Genomic DNA, 22181 nt, shown 5'->3' with positions numbered 1-22181 from the left:
AACAGGACGGGGCTCTGGTGACGCCACACATTTCTGGATCATTCTGTGCCTGAACATACCCGTGGACTGGTTAATTATTTGAACCAGTTAATTACCTTTTTTGATTAGGCCAGAATGGGCTGAGACTTCTGTTGCTTGCAACCAAAAGGGCCCTAAATGATACACTCCCCCGAAACAGCAAAGGAAGGCTGCCTGTTGCAAGAAGCAAGAGGATGGGCTTCTGTTCCTTTTCACCAAAAACAAAACAAAAAAACCTCTAACCCTGCTGGTCTCTCCCACTGGTCTGAGAGCTTCTGGGGACATAGCCACTGTGTGCCTCGGCCTCTCTGAATAACACATGGCTGTGGTGAGTGCTCAGTAAGCATTTCACGACTAACTGTGTGAGTGCTGTTAAGGTTGTCTCGTTCACCACTAAATCCATAACATTTACAACAGTGTATGGGACACACGACAGACATTTATTGAAGGACTACGCAGCTCACCCCAGCATGCCACTGACACCCACCCCTCAAATCCACCGAAGAAGCAGCAGCTGCGGCTAAAATCTTGCTTGACACTTTATTCTCCTGAGAGGGGAGGACAGCAGAGGGAATCAGGGGAGGGAGACTGGAGAGTGGATTCTGGACCGAGGAAGCGAGGAGCCGGCAGAGGTTGCTGAGGTTCCCGGGATCTGAGGACAGGAGCCTGTGCTTCTTCCACAGGACAGGGTGAGAGGGCTCAGAGGGGACCTGGAGCGGAGAGAACAGCCAGCTGTGGGCAGATGTGGTGGGTCCTCAAGGAGAAGCAGGCACTCAGAATGTTACTTGCTTAAGGTCCCAGAGCCACCTGCCCCTACTGAACACACCCAGAGGCACATCCTGGAAGCCAGTCAGCAGCCTGAGCAGGTTGTGGGGCCTTGAATAGAAAAGTCACAAGCTCCAATGACAGGAAATGGTGGGGACCCCCGATCTGCTAGCATAAAATCCCAGAGCATCGGCAAGGGCCAGCTGAGCTGCCAGAGCCAATCACCGAAGCCCCTTTCTGGCCCCATTTCCTACAGCCGAGACCTGTTCTCTCCAGGCACAGCCTGAGCAGCCATGGAGGGAAAGGCCTCACGCTCCCCTGCCTGAAGGGTTCCCTAGCCCAGCTCTCAGGGCCCAGGATTGTGGGGGAGGATATGGCCCCAGCTCCCAACCCCAGGGGCCTGTGCTGGGCTGGGATTGGAGTTTGACTGAGGGTCTGATGACCTTGAATAGCCTCAGTTTGAGGACATTTCCCCAGGGTCAGGTCCACACACACGGTGACCTCCTTCAATTCTCATTCCAATCTCAAAAATCAGGATTGCAATCTCCCCTTCACAGATGAAGAAACTGAAGCTCAGAGAGGTCAAGTTATTTGCTTAAGGTCACACAGCCAGGGAGAGATGGAGACCAGATTTTACTCCATGACCACCTGTGTCTGAAGCCCAAGCTCTAATCAGTATTTCTCAAACATTTCTAGCTAAAGTCCATCTGCTCAATTCTCCACACTTGCCCGTGCTGGGAGATGGGGGAGTAAGAAGGCAGCTTTGATGTATCCTGGGGGAAGCTGTCTCCAACCCTCAGGAGGCATCCCTGCTGTCACCTCTGCACTCACCCATAGAAGGTCCGCACAACTCGAGGTCCACACAGATCTCCTTGGCAGTTTTTCCGGCCACGAGGCCCTGGGTAACTCTAGGCTGATACGTCGTTATGAAATGTTTGCAGACGTCGCGCCATCGTGATCTCTGCTTCTTACACACCCGGGTTGCAGCTTTGGAAACGCTTTTCTGCAGCAGCAGCACCACAGTGGACATGGTTATAGGGTGAGTCCTGCCCAGCTCTGCCAGCCTGCAGGTTCCATCAGCCCTAGCAATGGGAGTACTGGGTGCGAGGAGCTGGCGCCTGGTGCCCATGGGGCCAGAGACTGTAGAGACGGGGCTGGGCCCCTACTCCCTGTCCCCAAGGCCTGGCCCAAGCCTGGCCAGGTAGGGCTCCTGAGACAAGGACAGTTAGCCCTGCTGGGGTCTCAGCCCCTTGTGCACCTGTCCCCTGCCTTCTGTGTGGAGAATGGTGCCCATGGCTGCCAGGCACACATTAAATGCTCTGCCATGTAGCTACCTGGGTCCAGAACCTGGCTGGGGGCTCCAGCTAGAGGGGGTGCATAGAGAAGACTGGTGGGGGTGGGAGGTGTGGTCAGAGCTTGGAGTCTTGGCTCATTCGGTTTTAAAGTCTCTTCTATGCCATCCCAGGGGAGGAGGATGAATCTGGGTATCCAAGGGCTAATGTGAGCCTGCAGTGCCAGGATGCTTAGTAGTTTCGGGCAGCAGAGGAGAGGGAAGAAGGGAGAGTGAAACAATAATTCTTGGTAGTAACACAATCATTCGTTAAGCATTTACTCCATGCTGGACGTGGAGCTAAGCACATCCCAGCCCTCAGCTCTTTTAAAAAGCTTCAGCAGCCAGGTGCAGTGGCTCATGCTTGTAATCCCACACTTTGGGAGGCCAAGGCAGGTGGATTGCTTCAGCTCAGAAGTTGGAGACTAGCCTGGGCAACAGTGAGACCCTGTTTCTACAAAAGTACAAAAATTAGCTGGGCATGGTGGCGCACACCTGGAGCCCCAGGTACTCAGGAGGCTCAGGCAGGAGAATTGCTTGGGCCAGGGAGGCAGAGGTTGCAGTGAGCCAAGATCACACCACTGCACTCCAGCCTGGGTCTCAGAGTAAGATCCTATCTCAAGAAAAAAAAAAAAAAAAAAAGCTTCGACAACTTGCAAGATAGGGACTATTATCCATCCCATTTCAAAGATAAGATAACCAAGGCTCAGAAAGTGGAAGTGACTTGCCCAAGGCCATGCAGCTTGGAAGTAGCAGATCTGGGATTTATTCAGTCCTGACCCAGGCCTCTTGGGGAACTAGCTTCTCAAAGCTCTGCCTTGGACACAAATGTTAGGGCTTTAGGGGAAGATTCCTAACTTCTCTGGGACAAGCCCTCTTTGAGGATACATGTATATTCTGCCCTCTGACTTACACAGTTCCAGAGAGTCACTAACAATTTCACAAGTTCTCTGAAATTCATCCACAGACACATGGGGACTCACAGATTCCCTTCTAGGAAGCCCTCCCCCAGGACCACTGTGCAAGGTGCCCCAGGACCACTGTGCAAGATGCCCCCGGGCTCCCCGATCCCCGATCTGGTCACAGGCTGGCCCCTCCATTGAGCAGCAGACAGGAGGCTCTGTAGCCCCTCAGCCTCACCTCGGTGGGCTGTTTCACCATCTCCTTCAGTGCCTGGACTATCCTCAGACAGGTCCTGCAGTCATAGCTCAGCTCCTGTGTTTTGGTCAACAGATCACCCTGTCAGGAAAGAAAGCCCCTATGATGGTCTCTCAGACACTCTGGGAGTGCGTGAAAATGCCCAAGAAAGGGGCCCTTGGTGTTTCTGAGGCCGGCAGGTATGTCCGTGATCTCTTCCCAGAGCATGGATACACTGAAGGCCTGAACTGGCTGCCTGGCCCCTGCCCACCTTTTTGCTTGTCTTAGAGGCTCTGAAACACCCCAGAAACAGCCTCCCACACCCCCAGTACTTTCCCAGCCCTGCACTTGCCCCTCTCCTATTGAGGAACTCCCAGGGGAGTCTGCCTATTTGGGTTCTGCAGCCCCAGGCTCCTTGGAGGGTGAGACCCCAGAGGATCCTCCTGGGGGAGTCTGCCAGGTATCTGTAGCCCTCCTGGCCAGATGTGAATTCGACAAAACCAGCATCGTCAGAAACAGCCCAGCCTCCACTCCCACCTCCTGACCATTAGAGAGCTCCAGCCCTCACCCCAGGAGCCACAGAGAGAGGAGGGAAAGGAGAGGGACTGTGGCAGGTGAGCAGAGAGCCAACACGTACCTGGGGGCTCTCCTGGGCCAGGCGTGGGCAGGATTTCTCCTCGTCACACAGGTGGGCTGTTGCCAGGTCATAGTACTCAGGGCTCAGATAAGAGAAGACCAGACCTGAGGAAGACCAGACTTCAGCTTCCCCTCTGCAGGCGGAAGGAGAGGGAAAGCCCGTTCTCCTGGCTTGTGGGAGTCCAGGAGGTGACCAGGGCCTAGGACAGGAGCTGGGCCTAGCAGGGGGCCAGGATACCTGTCCACATGCTTTGCCCTGGGGCCGCTCTGACCCACTCTCAGCACAAACACGTTCTCACGTTCCTTCTAGAAAGCCAGGAGGGCGAGACTCTCTCTTCTCCTCTGTTCTCCCAGCAACACAGATTTGGGGGTCGGTTTGTCTAGAAACTTCCCTCAATCTCCTTTCAAGAGATTTTCTTTTTTTACCTTCCATCCAGATGGCCCAGCCAAATCCACTCTCCCTTCCCGAAGTGTCCTTGCCCTTGGGGCTCACATTGACCCCAAGGCCTGGGAGAGAGCAGGGTGCAGGCGGCAGGAAGTCTGCCTTGAACACGGAAGAGATCTCGTTCTCTCACCAGCCCTGCACAATCCTAGACAGTGTAGGCCCGATGAAACGCAGACCCACCGATAAGGGCCAATGGCCTTCACCACACAGATGTGGAGGCAGGGGCTTGGGAGGGAAAGGGGGGTCTCAGGCCACACAGTGTGGCCAGTAGAGTTAGGACCAGAATCCCTGGCCTGTCTCTCCTCCTTGGCCAGGCCAGTGACAGGCTGGGCAGCACACTGGGCTAAGCCTGGCTCTGAGGGGAGGGCCAGGCCTCCATGACAGGGGAGAAGGCTGGGGGGAGGCAGGGGCACCTGGGTGCCCACAGAGTCCATGCTCCAGGTTCAGCCAGCCTGATAGTGCGTGGCTGGGTGGGCCATCAGGATCGATCCCGAGGAGAAGGCCTTACCTGTGTTGCCCAGGAGCGTGGCTGCAAGGAGCAGGAGGGCCCAGGTAGCCATGGTGGGGCAGCTGCTGAGATGCCTTTCACACCCTGTTTTATGGGCAGGGAGCCTACAGCTTAATCTTTCTCAGGTCCTGCCCTTTTTGTATGTCATCTCCCCCATGTCACTGGGTTTACCACAAATACAAATACCAGTGTGTGAAGAAGCAGCTCAGGGCAGTGGTAGCCCACAGGGTCCATGCCACACCCCACTCCCACACAACTAGAATGTGGGGTTGCTGGAGGCCAGCAGCTGCCGGGATGCCTGGGATGTGCTGATGGAGGGAGAAACCCCTTAGTACAAGTATGTTCCAGATATTGCATGGGACATTCTTATACTAAAAGTATAAGTGAGTCATCTCACTTGACCCAAAAGCTATTTTTAAACAGCTTTTTAATTTAACAATATACCACGAACATCTTTCCACATTTGTAAATATAGATCTTCTTCATCATTTCCCCTGGTTGCCTAATGGTTCCCTTTACACATGAACCATAGCTGAGGTCCTGTAACTCTGGGACTTGTATCCCCTGTGGTACTTCGGCTTGAAGAGCAGAGGCTGGGAAGCCTCTCCGAGGGCTCACCCAGTAGTCAAGTTGAGTGCTTCAGACAGGGTGCCTCAGCATCTCAAAACGGCAGCTGTAGCTCCTCCAGGCTACAAGGCCTGTTCACGTGGAAAATGGAAAGAGTGAAGCGGAAAGAGGTGGTACCTGTGTAGGAAAAACATCTTTCTCAGCCTCCATCTCATTGATCTGAACTGTGTCACATGATGACCCTGGCTGCAAAGGGCAATAGGAAGGGAGTCTTTTGCTGGACCTTCACTGACACTTTGCTTTTCGTTGTTGTTGTTTGTTTGTTTTTGTTTTGTTTTTCTTTTTGGAGACAGAGTTTCACTTTTGTCACCCAAGCTGGAGTGCAATGGTGTGATCTTGGCTCATTGCAACCTCCACCTCCGGGTTCAAGTGATTCTCCTGTCTCAGCCTCCTGAGTAGCTGGGATTACAGGCGCATGCCACCGTGCCCTGCTAATTTGTGTGTTTTTAGTACAGACAGGGTTTCACCATGTTGGCCAGGCTGGTCTTGAACTCCTGACCTCAGGTGATCCGCCCGCCTCGGCCTCCCAAAGTGTTAGGATTACAGGCATCAGCCATCGCACCTGGCCTTCATTGACACTTTGAACAAAATTGGTATTCTGCTAGGGAGGATGAGGGAATGGGAATCGTATAGGCAATGGCAGTGTCAGCTACTGCAGGACTTTTATTTATTTTTTTTTTTTGATACAAGTTCTTGCTCTGTCCCTCAGGCTACAGTGCAGTGGTGCAATCACAGATCACTGCAGCCTCAACCGCCCGGGCTCCAACAATCCCCCCCACCTCAGCCTCCCAAGTAGATGAGACCACAGGTGCATGACACTACCACCACTGCTGATTTTAAAATTTTTGGTAGAGATGGGTCTCCATATGTTGCCCAGGCTGGTCTTGAACTCCTGGACTCAAGCGATCTTCCCAGCCTCCAACGTGCTGGGATTATAGGCATGAGCAACCACGCCTGGCTTTGCAGGACTTTTTGATAAGGAAACATATTTCAGGAAGAATTGGTAGGACTTTGTACCCATATGATTACAAGAAAGAAGAGAGAGGAGGCAAAGGTTTTACAGCTTGGGTGACGAGTATTTGGGGCCCAGGAGGCTGAGGGACTGGCTGTGAAAATTAGGAAAAGGAGCTTGTTGGTGAGAAGTTGAGTTTGAGGTATTGCATTTGTGGCTGGCTTGTTTCCCCAGCTGTAAATCAACTGCTTGAGAGCAGGGCTGCCTCTGCCTGTCAGGGTCTCCCCACCATGCCTAGAACAGCTCTCAGACCAACCGGCAAACTCGTTTTACCTCAGATGAGGAAACCAGGACTCAGAAAGATCCAGTGAATTACCCACCAACACACAGCTAGGAAGGGAATGGTCTGTGGATTTGAACCCAGACCCTATGACTCCAAAGCCCAAGTTTTCCCCCAGCCCTACCCTATCTCAGTCTCCAGGTTTTCAGTGCAGGGCCACTTAACCCTCTTGAGGCCAGCTCAGGCACTACTCCCCCGTCTCAGCAGGCCCCCTCTCTCCTGACCACTGTGTGAAGACCACATTCATGGGGGGAAAGGGTCTTGAAAGGTGACTCATGTCTCCTTATTGTGGGAAACTTGGTGAGATCAAATATCGCAGTGAGACCTTGTCTGAGGTGTTGAGGGGTACGTGACAAAGCTCACAAGCCTCCACCCAGGCCTCCGGGGTCCCGTGTGATAAGAACCTGGGGTAAGTCTTACCCAGTTCCCACCCATGGTGCCCCAGGAACTGGCCCATTGCAAGTCAGGCCCAGGCCCCCAAAGAATTCCTGTGTGAAATATTGCCTTCTGCGGAGCTTGCAGTGAGCCGAGATCGTGCCACTGCACTCTAGCCTGGGCGACAGAGCCTCCGTCTCAAAAAAAAAAAAAAAAAGAAATATTGCCTTCTGTATCTTCTTCAGAAAATCTTCACTTACACTATCATAAAAATCGCCTCTATGTTTTTTTCTAGAACTTTTATAATTTTAACTTTGACATTTAGGTCTATGACTCATCTCAAATTAATGTATAGTGTAAGCTGGGTTGAGGTTCTGTTGGTTCATATCAATTTCTTGAAAAGATTTTTCTTTTCCCATTGAATTGCTTTGGCACGTTGGTTGAATATCAGTTGCCTGTGGGTCTGTTTGCAGACTCCTTATATCAACTACTACTGCAATAATAATAATAAAGCAATCCAATTTTTTACATGGGCAAAATATTTGAACAGGTAATTCGCAAAGGAAGATAAGAATGATCAAAACATTTGAAAACCTGCTCAACATCGTAAATCACAAAGAAATTTTTTTTTTTTTTTTGAGATGCAGCCTCACTCTGTCGCCCACGCTGGAGTACAATGGCGTGATCTCGGCTCACTGCCACCTCTGTCTCCCGGGTTCAAGCAATTCTCCTGCCTCAGCCTCCTGAGTATCTGGGATTACAGGCACACACCACCATGCCTGGCTAATTTTTGTATTTTTAGTAGAGATGGGGTTTCACCATCTTGGTCCAGGCTGGTCTTGAACTGCTGATCTGAAGTGATCCACCCACCTCGGCCTCCCAAAGTGTTGGGATTACAGGCATGAGCCATTGCACCTGGCCAAGAAATTCTATATTAAAACTATACTGAGATGATGGCATCAACATGACTAAAATTAAAAAGACAGAAAACCCAAATGCTGATGTGTCTGTGGAGCAACTGGTACTCTTAAGCATTGTTGGTGGGAATATAAAACACTAATAACTGAAAACTGGACTGACAGTTTTTCAGAAAGTTGAGCATACACCTGCCCTGTGACTCAACAATTTCACTTCTACGTATTTACCCAAACTAAATGAAAACACCTCCACATACACAGATTTATACAAGAATGTTCACAGACATGTAACCCAGCAATTCCACTCCTAGGTACACACCCAAAAGAAATAAAAGCAGATTGAAACAGATACTTGTACATCAATGTTCATAGAAGCATTATTCACAATAGCCAAAAGATGGAAAGAGCCCACTTGTCCATTGACAAATAAATGGATAAACAAACCGGGCATAGTGGCTCACACCTATAATCCCAGCACTTTGGGAGGCCAAGGTGGGAAGATGGCTTGAGGCCAGGAGTTTGAGGCCACCCTGAGCAACATAGTAGACCCCAGCTCTACAGAAAAATTCAAGAATTAGCTGAGCATGGTGGCATGTGCCTGTAGTCCCAGCTACTCAGGAGGCTGAGGTGAGAGGATTGCTTGAGCCCAGGAGGTTGAGGCTACAGTGAGCCAAGGTCATGCCACTGCACTCCAACCTGGATGACACAGTGAAAGCCTGTCTCTAAGAAAAATTAAAATTAAAATTTTTAAAAGTGGATAAACAAAATGTGCTCTACATATACAATGGAATATGATTCAGCCAAAAAAGGGAACACAGTTCTGATACATACTACAACATGAATGAACCTTGAAATAATTATGCCAAGTGAAGTAAGCCAAACACAAAAGGATAAACATTGTATGACTCCACTTACATAAAATTTATAGAAAAAACAAATTCACAGGGACAGAAAGTAGATTAGAGGTTACCCAGGGCTGGAAGGAGTGGGAAATGAAAGATTTAGTGCCCACTGGTTAGACTTTCCATTTGGGATGATGAGAATGGTTTTGGAAATCGATAGTTCCAAATAGATGATTCCACGACCTTGTGAGTATAATTAATGCCACTGGATTGTACATTTAAAATGGTTAAAATGGCTAATTTTGTTATTTATTTTTATTAATATTATTTTTAATTGACAAATCATAATTTTATATATTTATGAGTACAACGTGATGTTTTGATATATGTATACCACTTGGAATGACTAAATCAAGGTAATTAACATATCTATCACCTCCCTTATCATTTTCTGTTGTACACATTTTATGTTATATGTATTTTACCACAATAAAAAAATTGTTTTAAAAGGTTGTTCAAAGAAAATGAAAAAAGGAAGAATGAATAAATAAATAAATAAATAAAAGATTGTTTGCAGAAGCTTCTTCATAACAGCCAAAAATTAGACATAACCCAAATGTCCATCAACAGGTCAATGGATGAGGAAATTAATGTAGAGCCATACAACTACTTGGCAATAAAAAGGAATGAACTACTAATACATGCAATAAAATGAATAAATCTTTAAAAAAAAAAAAGGAGGAAAAAGAAGCCAGACACAAAAGACTACATTCTGTATGATTCCATTTGTATGAAGTTCTTGAACAAGCAAAATTCATCTATGGCAAAAGAAATCAGAAAAATGGTAGGAGGTGGGAGGAGGATGTGAGGGTTATTGGGCTGGCACAGGGGTATTTTCTTACATAGTGAAAGTATTCTATATCTTAATTAGCTTGTGAATTGCATGAGTGTGCATCTATCAAAACTCTTCAAACTGGACACTTAAGATTTAAGCATTTTGTTATATGTAAATTATATCTCAATTTTAAAATTATCCAAAAAATTATTATTTTTTTTTTTGGAGAGGGAGTTTCCCTCTTGTTGCCCAGGCTGGAGTGCAATGGCATGATCTCGGCTCACCATAGCTTCTGCCTCCAGGATTCAAGCTATTCTCCTGCCTCAGCCTCGTGGGTAGCTGGGATTACAGGCATGTGCCACCACACCCGGCTAATTTTGTATTTTTAGTGGAAACGGGGTTTCTCCATGTTGGTCAGGCTGGTCTAGAACTCCCGACCTCAGGTGATCCACCCGCTTTGGCCTCCCAAAGTGCTGGGATTACAGGTGTGAGCCATCGCACCCAGACAAAAAAGATCCTTAAGTTACAATTTTACGGCTCCCAATGAACAATATCAAATACTTCCCCAAAGGATTGTACCTATTTACAACACTGCCAACATTGTATGAGAGTTCCCTGAACTCTCACCAGCATTGAATATTGTCACACTCTTTATTTTGCAAATGTAATGAGTGAAACTAACACCTATTTTTATTTCCATTTCAATGACTACAAATTAAGTTTAATATTTTCCCAGGTATTTGTTTACATTTACATTTATTTTGAAATTGTCTTTTTATGTCCCTTGCCCAATATCTACTGGACTCTACTATGTTTTTCAATTTGTAAGACTTCTTTATTAAAAATACATTAATGTTTTGATATATTTGCTACAAATATTTTGTCAACTCTTGATTGACGTTTAAATTTCCATAAGGTTCTTATGCATAGAAAGTTTTCATTTTGTATAATCAAATATGTATTTTTCTTTATGACATATTTTCTCAGTTTAGAAAGTTGTGATTGCTTCTTTTTCCCTAGAAAATTTTTTTTTGCTAATTTTTACAGTTAGACATATTTTTTAATGTGACACTTTAATCCTCTGGAATTGATTTTAGGAAGGTATGAGGTGGAATGTATTCTTTTCAAAACGCTATTCCCTTATTCTAAAGGTATTGATTGTATACTTCCCCCCCCCCATTGATCTGAAATGGTTATTTTATTGTATATTCAATTATATGTAATAGGATCAAATTCTGACCTATACATTCTGTCTAATTGACCCAAATATCTAGTGTTCTATTAACACCACATTATCTAATCCTGCAGTTTTCTTTTTGATATTTTCCTTTGACATTCCTTTACTTTTAAATTGTACTTTGGGTAATATTTTATATACTATAATACTTTATATGCTAAAAGTATATTAAGGTATAATTTTATATACTAAATATTAAATATCTACTAAATGCTAAATATAAATTATTTTGACCAATAATATATCAGATTGTAATTTTCACTTTAAATTTTGTTATAACTAAAAACTAATATGGAAAAAATTCACTTCTTTATAGTTACTCTTTCAGCCATGATCATAGTATAACTTTTTTTTTTTTTTTTGAGATGGGTCTGGCTGTGCTGCCCAGGCTGGAGTGCAGTGGTGTGAGTGGTGTGATCTTGGCTCACTGCAACTTCTGCCTCCCAGGTTCAACTGATTCTCCTGCCTCAGCCTCCAGAGCAGCTGGGATTACAGGCGCCCGCCACCACACCTGGCTAATTTTTGTATTTTTAATAGAGACTGGTTTTCACCATGTTGGCCAGGCTGATCTTGAACTCCTGGCCTCAAGTGATCTGCCCACCTCGGCCTCCCAAAGTGCTAGGATTACAGGCATGGCCACTGAGCCCAGCAGACCATAGTATGACTTTCTATTTTTTCCAAGTCATCTTTTTTCTCTCTCAATAAAGTTTTAGGAAGAGCTTTCCAGTGCAGGGGACCTGAGCATCAGCCAACCCAGGACCCGGACCATGATGATTCTGGGTGGCCAGGGAGATAGCGGGGGTCGGCGAGGGGCAGGAGACTTCAGAGGGATGTCCAGCTGGGAGCAGATCCCTCTCCTGCTTTCTCCCCAACTTGTGCAAATGACTCAGAGCTTATTCACGTGACATTTTGATATAACAAAACAAAATGCCAGGGACTCAAAATGAGATAATTAAAGGCAGTAAAACAGAAATAAAATAGGGAGATAATCAGCCAAGAAAGACCTATGGGAGAAAGCAGATGATGGAAAATAAAGTGAAGCAGCATATTTTGGTATGTGTTTCACAAGACTTTCTGAAATTTAAAAAATGATGACCCTTTATTTAGAGAACTGCTCTTCTCAGCACCAGTCACAGCAAACAAGCAGTCCCTAGATGTTAACTGTCTGATTGCACTTGGGAAAATATTATTAAATAGCCTCACCCTAAGAATGAGAGGAAAATACACCTATCAAATTGTATGGAAATTTTTACATTTCACCAGCATCCATCAATCTCTTACTTTTGGTAAACATTTTCATCATCTCCTATTTCAGGAATTCTGTACTTTCAGGCACTAGGTTTGCTAAATACCACATCTGCCTATTTACTCAAATGATGTCCTTTACTTAAAGCCTTTTGCATTATCCAGTTTTCCTGATGGTTTGTATAGATGATTGCCTGAATTTCTCAAAAAGCAAGCTTCCCTTAAGCGTTAAAATTATTTTTATTTCTTTGCAGTAATTTCAATTTAGATTTCAGTCCTTGCTTACGTTTTGGGAGACCCAGCTATCTGCCAAAGCCTGAAGGCACAGAAGGTTTATTCTCATCAATGTCCTTTCTACATCAGCATTCAGGGTTAGTGGCTGTCATTTTTCGTGATGATTTTATGGTTTTTATAACCTCTTTGTTACATGATTTTAGGATAACTTTCTATATGAATGAGACTATCCTATATCTTCTTCTCTTTCATCCCATTCTAGATATATTGTGGGTTCTAAAAAATTACACTTGCCCAAACTCACTGTTTTCTTGGTACCTGGTTGCCATTTGTACCACTTCAAGTAATCATCTTTTTTCTTTTTTTTGTTTTGTTTTGTTTTGTTTTTTGAGACGGAGTCTTGCTCTGTCGCCCAGGCTGGAGTGCAGTGGTGCAATCTCAGCTCACTGCAAGCTCCACCTCCCGGGTTCACGCCATTCTCCTGGCTCAGCTTCTCCGAGTAGCTGGGACTACAGGCGCCCACCACCACGCCCAGCTAATTTTTTGTATTTTTAGTGGAGACGGGGTTTCACCGTGTTAGCCACGAAGGTCTTGATCTCCTGACCTCGTGATCCGCCCGCCTTGGCCTCCCAAAGTGCTGGGATTACAGGTGTGAGCCACCGCGCCCGGCCCGTAATCATCCTTTTTCTTAAGGTACAGATTCCAGCACTGAGATGAGTTCCCTGGTTGTACTTTGTCAATAGTTTTCTCATCACTAGTTTATTGGTTTAATCGTCACAAGCTTAATTTAGGTGACATTGAATTACCTGTGGATCCATTTGTCAACTTGAAATGCTGCTTCCTTCCACATACAATTTATAATCTTGAAAATTTGCTCAATAAGAATCTGTTAATATGTTGCCATGTTAAAGTGAATTAAAATTTACAACTACAATAAGAATCATAATTTTATGATTGGAAAAGAATGATGAGTCAGGATATATAAAAAACAAGCTGAAGCCTGAGGCAGTGGCCCGCACCTGTAGTCCCAGCTTCTCAGGAAGCCCCACAGTTTAAGAGCAGCCTGGGCAACATACTGAGACCCAGTTTCAAAAAAAGAAAAAAAAATTGATGAAAGCCTTTCCCCTCTAACTTTCACACCTCTTCAGAATGTATCTTTTGGGGATATGGTATTATTTATTCAATAGTATTTTATTTTAAAAACAAAATAATTCCAGCCAGTCATGGTAACTCATGCCTGTAATCCCAGCACTTGGGAGGCTGAAGTGGGACGATCACTCAAACCCTGGAGTTTGAGATCAGCCTGAACAACATAGTGAGACCCCATCTCAAAAAAAGTTTTTAAATTTAAAAAACAACTCCAAGAACATTTGTTAGGCCTGTTCTGGGACATTGTATATTATAAATATTAATTTGCTATGTAAATACAAAATTTACTACCAACTTTATGATATAAACAAATGAACATTTTAATCAAATTGAAAAACAAAAAACAACTCCTCGGAAGCAGCTTGCCACCCAAAATATAAACATGAGTGAGAAAAGCAACACAAAGAAAAAGGCCTCGGGCAACTCTCTCACCCTCCATTTTACCTTCCTTCCAGCTGGACTCCCTTAGGCTGAGAAATCACTTCCACTGCCCTTGACTGTATTAATTTTCTATTATTGTCACAGCAATTACCACAAACCTAATGGGTTAAAATAACACCCGTGTATTATCTGACAGTTCTGGCAGTCAGAAGACTGGGTGTGCTCGACTGGTTCTCACAAGGCCAAAGTCAAGATGTAGGCTGGCCGGGCTCTAACCTGGAGGATCTGAGAAGAATCTGTTTCTAGGTTCATGCCACATTGTTGGCAGAGCTCAGTGCCGTATGGTTGTAGGACTGAGATCCCCCTTTCCGTGCTGGCTGTTATCGGAGAGTCATTCTCAGCTCTAAAGGCTGCTGGTATCTCCAGGCTCACGGTCCTGTCCATCCCTTCAAAGCCAGCAATGGCGGGGTAAATCTTTCTCAGGCTTCCAGTCTCTCTGAAGCCCCCACTGCTTCATCTTCCCGTCCCCCATTCCACTACACACACACACACACATGCACACAAACTCTTACATATACACACAGACACACAAACACATACTCACATAGACACACACTCATATAGACACACACACATTCACATAGACACACATACATAGGCACACACACACATAGGCACACACACATATGCATGCACTCAAACACACTCTCACATACACGCATACATAGACACTCTCACACACACTCCCTCACATAGACACACACACACACTCTTGCATAGACACATACACTCACATAGATACACTCGCATAAACACACACTCACATAGACACACTCTCGCATAGACACACTCTCACTCACATAGAAACATACTCTCACATAGACACATACACTCACATAGACACACATACACACTCTCACATAGACACACACACACTCTCTCTCTCACGCAGACACACAAGCCATTGCCTCTTCTGTCTCCTGCTTAGATCCCCAGTCCTTGCTTCAGTATCTGCAGCTGGAGAGCCCCTTCTTTGCTTTCTCATACATGCATTTATGATGAAAATTTGTGGATTTTCCTTATGAACAGTGTAAGGAAATATTTTATGTATTTTTGATATTTTTATGTACTGATGAAAAGCATAAGGAAAAAGAATATAAGCCCCCACTAGTTCATAGCCTCTCTCCTCAGAGGAAAGAAAAACTGTTAAAATTTTCCTTTTTTGTACCTTTCCATACAAGCATGTGTATATATGTTGCTCCATTTTAAATTACACAATGTAAAACATATTCAGAAATGTGCACAAAACAAAATGTACAGCTCAACGGTTTATTATCAAGCACACATCCACGTAACCACCCGGGTCATGAACTCTGACAGCTCCCCAGAAGCCCCATCATCTTCCCTCCCAGAGACCACCCCTTCCTCCTTCCCTAGGGAGGACTTAATGATCATTGTGTTCTTGGTTTTCTTTATAGTTTTACCACCTGAGCACATACTCATAAACACCATAGCTCTGTTTTCTCTGGTTTGTTTGTTTGTTTTGAGCTGGAGTTTCGCTCTTGTTGCCCAGGCTGGAGTGCAATGGTGTGATCTCGGCTCACTGCAACGTCTGCCTCCCAGGTTCAAGCAATTCTCTTGCCTCAGCCTCCTGAGTAGCTGGGATTACAGGCGTGCGCCACCACACCCAGCTAATTTTTGTATTTTTAGTAGAGACAGAGTTTCACCATGTTGGTCAGGCTGGCCTTGAACTCCTGACCTCGGGTGATCCACCTGCCTCGGCCTCCCAAAGTGCTAGAATTATAGGCATGAGCCACCATGCCAGGCCTGTTTTCTCTGTTTTTGAAGTGTATATAAATGGAACCGTACAGAATGATTGTTGCGTCTGACGTCTTTTGATCAGCATTCATGTGTGAGATGGTCCATGTTGTCGTATATTTGAGCAATTTGTTCCTTTCTACTGCTGAGCAGTATTCCATTGCATGGATATTCCACAGCTTATCCATTGTCTTGTCCATGGATATGTGGGGTGTTATCAGTTTTAACCTACTGTTATTTACCTTCCTTTTTTCCAGCTTTATTGAGATATAATTAGGGTACACTCACATGCACACACTTAAAGTGTACCACTTTACCAGTTCTAACACATGTACACACCTGTAAAACCATCATAGCAGTCAAGACAGTGAACACATCCATCAGCCCTAAAAGTGTCCTTGTGCCCCTTTAGATAGATGGATGGATAAGTGGATGGATGGATGATTGAATGGACAGAAGGATGAAGTCAGTCTGCAAGGAAGAAACAAGAAAGAAAATCTACATGATGGGTGAATGGATGGATGATTGGAAACAGCCCCCACATGCCATAGTTTTTGCTCATCATTTGGGATACACCCCCCCGGTTGGCTTTTATTTATTTATTTATTTATTTATTTATTTATTTATTGAGACAGATTCTCACTCTTTTGCCCAGGCTGCAGGGCAGTGGCATGATCTCAGCTCAGTGCAACCTCCACCTCCCAAGTTCAAGCGATTCTCCTGCCTCAGCCTCCCGAGGAACTGGGATTACAGGCATGTGCCAGCACTCCCAGCTAATTTTTGTATTTTTAGTAGAGACAGGGTTTCACCACGTTGGCCAGGCTGGTCTCAAACTCCTGACCGCCCGCCTCGGCCTCCCAGGGTGCTGGGATAACAGGCATGAGCCACCGCGCCCTGCCTGGATGCCCTTTAAAATAGATGTTACAGAGACAGTTATGCATCAGCTGACTCTAAGGGCCCATTCTGGGCCCAGGCAACCTACTCACCCTGGAAGCTTGCTGGATTATTAAGAAATGACAGGCCAGCCAGGCTTTGTGTCTTGAACAGAAGCTCCTGAATGCAGCATTATGGCAAACTAAAAATAGATAAAAGTGTGAGGGCTAACTTGTTAAAGTAAAAATTGCATATATTTAAGGCATACAACATGATATTTTGACAAACATATACATAATGAAGTATTAGTGGAAATGTAAATTAGTATAGCCATTATGGACAACAGTACAAAGTTTCCTTAAAAATTTAAAAATAGAATTACCATATGATTCAGCAATCCCTCTTCTGAGTATATACCCAAAAGAAATGAGGCTGGGCACAGCAGTTCACATCTGTATTCCCAGCACGTTGGGAGGCCAAGGCAGGAGGATCACTTGAGGCCAGGAGTTCAAGGCCAGCCTGGGCAACACAGCGATACCCCCATCTCTACCAAAAAAAAAAAAAACATTCCTGACCACATGGCCACCACCATTTGTATCAGGCTTTGGAGTATGACACAAAGGAAATGTCAGTAGTTTCCTAGGGAGTTAGCAGACCTCATCTGAACTGTCCATAACTCATTTCTTAAGTTCCTAGGCTGCAAGACAGGCTCAGTCTTCACCCAGGCCTCTGGTTTCAGAAGTTAACCCTTTACATCACTCTTTCTCCCTCATGCACAGGCTCTCTGCCACATAAATTCTCAAAACTCTCCCACCCCAGGACCTCCCCTACGTGGGTCCCTTCCTTTGGGAGGCTCCAAAGTCACTGACAATTTCCATGTCTGACTTTCATGGTTGATGACAGCTTGGATCCAGAGGCCTTAGAACTGAGGCTCATATACGCCCACTCTGAACCCTCACCTGGCTGCGAGCCCTACCTGCCTGCCTTCCCCACCCTCCCACCTATCAGCTTCCATCCCAGAATGACCCACATGACCCTGGCCTCCCCTGCAGCCTCACTTGGCTGCTGGCTTCTGTCACTGGGTGTCCTGGTGCCTGACCTTTACCACACCCCTGTCCTGGCGTTTGACTCATACCTGATGTGAAAGGACTGGGCACTCTGCTCTCAGCTTCCAGAACTGCATTCCCCAGCCTGACTCTCCATCTTCTGGGATTCCTGCTTCCCCCTCAGGACTGTTGATCCACACCAGCCCCTCATCCTCACAACCAAAACAGGACAAAATCGACATTAGCGAGAATTGTTTTCTAACAGCTTCTTGTTTGCTAGTATATTTGACTGGGAAAGGAAGGTTTTTTTTTTTTCCTTTGGCTGAATTTTTTTCTTCGGCTTAATTTTTTTTTCAAAGTACAAAGACAATGAGTAATGACCACATGTAATTCTACCAAGAAATACCATTATCAACAAGGTGATACACATCCTGCCAGTATTTCTCCAGTGTTTCGTTTTGTCGTGTTTTTTTCTTTTTCATTATTAACCTAAGTTTCCTGAGGCATACCAACCTGTGTGTAAATTCTGAGTGGTGACATTTACCCTTATTTTACTGTCTCTTACCCTGTGGGCCATTGCAGTACTTTACATCCCCAACAAATTGCCCTTCAATTATGTCTGCAACTTATTCACCAAATCAGCCAGTTGTACGGTGGCAGTGCCTGGCACCACCATCTGGATAGGCACCAGCCTGTTTCCCAGGATAATTGGTCCCCAGGGTGCTGTTCTCTCTGCCCTGCCACCAGGGCCTGCTGGATGTGGCCATCTCTGCCAGGGATGCAGAGCTGGGCTGTGTCCGCTAGCACCCTGGAGGCCCCAAGGCAGCCAGGGCCTATCCTGAAATGAGAATGTCTCCCCTCCACTCTGGTTTCCCAGTTTGTTAGGCCATTTGAACCTACATGTCCTGGAGCTTTTAGCTGAAGCAACTCCTTCAGCATTTACTTGCAGACATCCTGTCACTGGGACTTGGACAAGAGCCCCTGGGGGCTGGGCTGGGAGCAGACCTCCCTGTCAGTTTTCAGAACTGCCCTACTCCCTGCCCAGCCAGAACACTGGGGCTCTGCTACAAGTGGAGCTCCAGGCTGGTTGGAGTCTCTCTCAGTAGTTGCTCTGGAAGCCTTCAGGATGGTACCCCCAACCAGTCTGCAAAGCCTCCAGACCTCAGAATGCAGCCCTCGGTCATGTTCATTGATTCAGCAAATACCAAGTGAATGCTACTCTGTGCCAGGTACTCTGCCAGGCACTGAGAACACAAAGATGAGTAAACACGAACATGGGGCCTGCCCTCATGGAACTTACTTTCTAGTGGGAGAGAAGACAATGATCAAATTACAAATAAGTGGGCCCAGCGTGGTGACTCACACCTGTAATCCCAGCACTTTGGGACACTGAGGCCAGCCGATCACTTGAGGTCAAGAGTTCAAGACCAGCCTGACCAACATGGTGAAACCCCCACCTCTACTAAAAATGCAAAAATTAGTCAGGTGTGGTGGTGGGCAACTATAATCCCAGCTACTTGGGAGGCTGAGGCAGGAGAATCACTTGAACTTGGGAGGCAGAGGTCTCAGTGAGCTGAGATTGTGCTACTGTACTCTAGCCTGGGTGACAAAGCGAGACTCCATCTCAAAAAAAAATAAAATAAAATACAAATAAGTGTAAACAGTAAGAAAGAACAGCTTGTCCAGGCACGGTGGCTCAGGCCTGTAATCTTAGCACTTTGGGAGGCCAAGGCAGGTGGATCCCCTGAGGTCAGGAGTTCGAGACCAGCCTGGCCAACATGGTGAAACCCTGTCTCTACTAAAAATACAAAACTTAGCCAGGTGTGGTGGCTCATGCCTGTAATCCCAGCTACTGGGGAGGCTGAGGCAGGAGAATCGCTTGAACCCAGGAGGCAGAGGTTGCAGTGAGCCGAGATCGTGCCATTGCACTCCAGCCTGGCCCATAGAGTGAGATTCTGTCAAAAAAAAAAAGAAAAGAAAAATAAGGGGAAGGGGAGGGGAGGGGAGGTTAAAATGTTGTAAAGCCCAGGTACTCGGTGCTGCCGCCTGTAATGAAGGAGCGCCTTCCTCAACAGGTGCGTGGGCCCAAGAAAGCTGGATGCAGCGAAGTCCGCGAAAGGCAAGGTGTGGGGATCGCGCTGCCCAGGGCGGTGCATCTCCACCTGGCTCTTGGGCGCCACCTTCCGGTCCTGCTCGGAACTGCACTCCTGGCCGCCCTGTGTTTGGGAGTGAGGGTTGGGAAGGCTGGGTGGCGTCCTGCTAGGTTGCTTCCTGAGCAGAAGTTAAGCCTGTTCCTTCCGAACTGGAACATTTAACAGCCAGGGAGAGACCCCAGAATTCTCTTTTCTCCTGGCATGATGATGGGCAGTGTTCAAGACGACTGCTGCAAGTGAGCCTGCGCCCCGGGGTGACTGATGAGCGGAGTCCCTGGCCACATATGATGGGCCTGAGCCTGGGCATGGGACGAAGCTCTGTGGCCCTGAGCCACTACACTTAGGGGTTTCGTGGTAATTTCCTGGAGACAGAGGCTCCTGGTGGCTGAAGGAATGCCTTTGTTGTGTTTTCTCAGACAGGTGGCTTGGTGAGAGCAGGGCTGCTGCCCCTTCTGTCACCTCCACCCTATGCCTGGAACAGCACTTGGGCACAGAGCCAGCGCCCATCAGATTCAGCAACCTGACCCCATCTTCCTGGGAAAACACTTGTTCCTGCAGGAATGGCAGCTGGCACCCTTCCAGTCAGAATCAGCTTCTCTTTTCCTGTTGAAGCCACCATCACTGTTCCCTTGTCCTAAGGCAGCTCAACTAAGGAGGTGCCCACTCGGCCTTCTCTGCTCCAGCCTCAAGATGGCTTCCTCAGGCTCCATATTTTCCCTCCACACTTTGCACCTGTTCAGGGCACAGCCCTCATCATGCCCCTCAGGACTCCACTTGAAGCCTCTTACTTCAGGGAGAGACCAAGAAGAGGGGCCTGAAGTACTTCCTGCAGAAAGGAGACCCAGCCCCTGCCAGAGGCCTGTGTGGGCCTCTTATCTCCTTAGACCAGAGCAGTTGGAAGCTGGGCCAGAAAGGCAGAAAGGAACAGAAACCAACAATGGGCAGGAATGTCTTCCAGCTACAACCTATAGGCGCAGCTACAGCCAACAGGTGCAATTTTAGGGACATTTAAAAGGGTCATAATTCCATAAACAAAATGTGGTATATGCACACAGCCTTTAAAAGGAAGGAAATTATAAGAGATGCATGATAACATGGATGAAACCAAAAGACACTCTGCTAAGTGAAATGAACCAGTCACCAAAAGACAAATACTATATGAGTCCACTTCTAGGAGGGACCCAGAACAGTGAAAATCGTAGAGACAGGAAGTAGAATGATTGTCAGGGGATGGGGGAAAGGAGAGTTAGAGATGGGAAGTAGAATGATTGTCAGAGGATGGGGGAAAGGAAGTTAGAGACGGGAAGTAGAATGATTGTCAGGGGATGGGAGGAAAGGAGAGTTAGTGTTTCATGGGCACAGAGTTTCTGCTTGGGAAGGTGAAAAGCATTCTGGAGATGGATGGTGGTGATGGTTGTGCATCAATGTGAATGTACCTAAAGCCACTGAATGTACACTTGGAAATGGTTAGAATGTAAATTTATTTATTTATTTATTTATTTATTTATTTATTTATTTATTTTAGATGGAGTCTCACTGTCTGTCGGCCAGGCTGGAGTGCAGTGGCACGATCTCGGCTCACCACAATCTCCACCTCCCAGTTTCAAGCAATTCTCATGCCTCAGCCTCCCAAGTAGCTGGGATTACAGGCACCCGCTAGCATGCCCAGCTAATTTTGGTATTTTTAGTAGAGACGGGGTTTCACCATGTTGGCCAGGCTCGTCTAGAACTCCTGACCTCAGGTGATCCACCCGTCTCGGCCTCCCAAAGTGCTGGGATTACAGGCGTGAGCCACTGCTCCTGGCCTAGGATGCAAATTTTAGGTTATGTGTATTTTACCACAAATGAAAAAAGAAAAAGATTCACAAGACCAGTCCGGAGAAAGGCACTGTCTTCTATACTGCTCAGAGATGTCAGCATGACATCTTGGGAGACCTATTGGCAGTGTGTGTTAAAATTTAAATATGCTAGGCCAGCGCGGTGGCTCACGCCTGTAATCCCAGCACTTTGGGAGGCCTAGGCGGGAGGATCACCTGAGGCCAGGAGTTTCAGACCAGCCTGGCCAACATGGTGAAACCCCGTCTCTACTAAAAATACAAAAATTAGCTGGGAATGCTGGCAGGTGCCTGTAATCCCAGCTACTCGGGAGGCTGAGGCGGGAGGATCACTTGAGCCCCGGGAGGTTGAGGCTGCAGTGAGCAGAGATCGTGCCACTGTACTCCAGCCTGGGCAACAGAACAAGACTAGTACTAGAGCTACCAAAGGAGTCCCACTGTCTGCTTGGACAACGTGGATGAAGCTGTGACATCTGGAACAGC

The 22181-nt window shown here is 46.5% G+C and overlaps 2 protein-coding genes across 3 annotated transcripts in view; both read right to left on the bottom strand.

Annotated features, from left to right (window-relative positions):
* Window positions 1–437: 437 nt before the first annotated feature.
* On the bottom strand, window positions 438–4980 carry GNLY (granulysin). Of its 2 annotated transcripts, XM_030828164.1 has the most exons (6): window positions 4840–4891; window positions 4313–4393; window positions 3888–3991; window positions 3254–3352; window positions 1615–1786; window positions 438–728 (listed from the first exon to the last, which is right to left on the bottom strand). In XM_030828164.1, exons 1-6 carry the CDS (start codon window positions 4889–4891, stop codon window positions 718–720), a joined length of 519 nt encoding a protein of 172 aa, XP_030684024.1. In that variant the 3' UTR covers window positions 438–717. The 2 variants fall into 2 exon arrangements, with proteins under 2 accessions (XP_030684024.1, XP_030684023.1); XM_030828163.1 differs by lacking the exon at window positions 4313–4393 and having other exon boundaries at window positions 4840–4980.
* Window positions 4981–5476: 496 nt separating this feature from the next.
* USP39 (ubiquitin specific peptidase 39) overlaps window positions 5477–22181 on the bottom strand; it is a 91052-nt gene continuing 74347 nt past the window's right edge. Inside the window, exon 14 of the mRNA XM_030828149.1 lies at window positions 5477–5537. The gene's annotated coding sequence lies outside the window, so the exon portion shown is untranslated. The remainder of the gene's footprint in view (window positions 5538–22181) is intronic.

This window comes from Nomascus leucogenys, chromosome 14 (assembly GCF_006542625.1).
Source record: "Nomascus leucogenys isolate Asia chromosome 14, Asia_NLE_v1, whole genome shotgun sequence".
Classification (NCBI taxonomy): domain Eukaryota; kingdom Metazoa; phylum Chordata; class Mammalia; order Primates; family Hylobatidae; genus Nomascus; species Nomascus leucogenys.
Note: the sequence above shows the minus strand (reverse complement) of the source record. Positions and strands in the feature narration are given on the sequence as shown.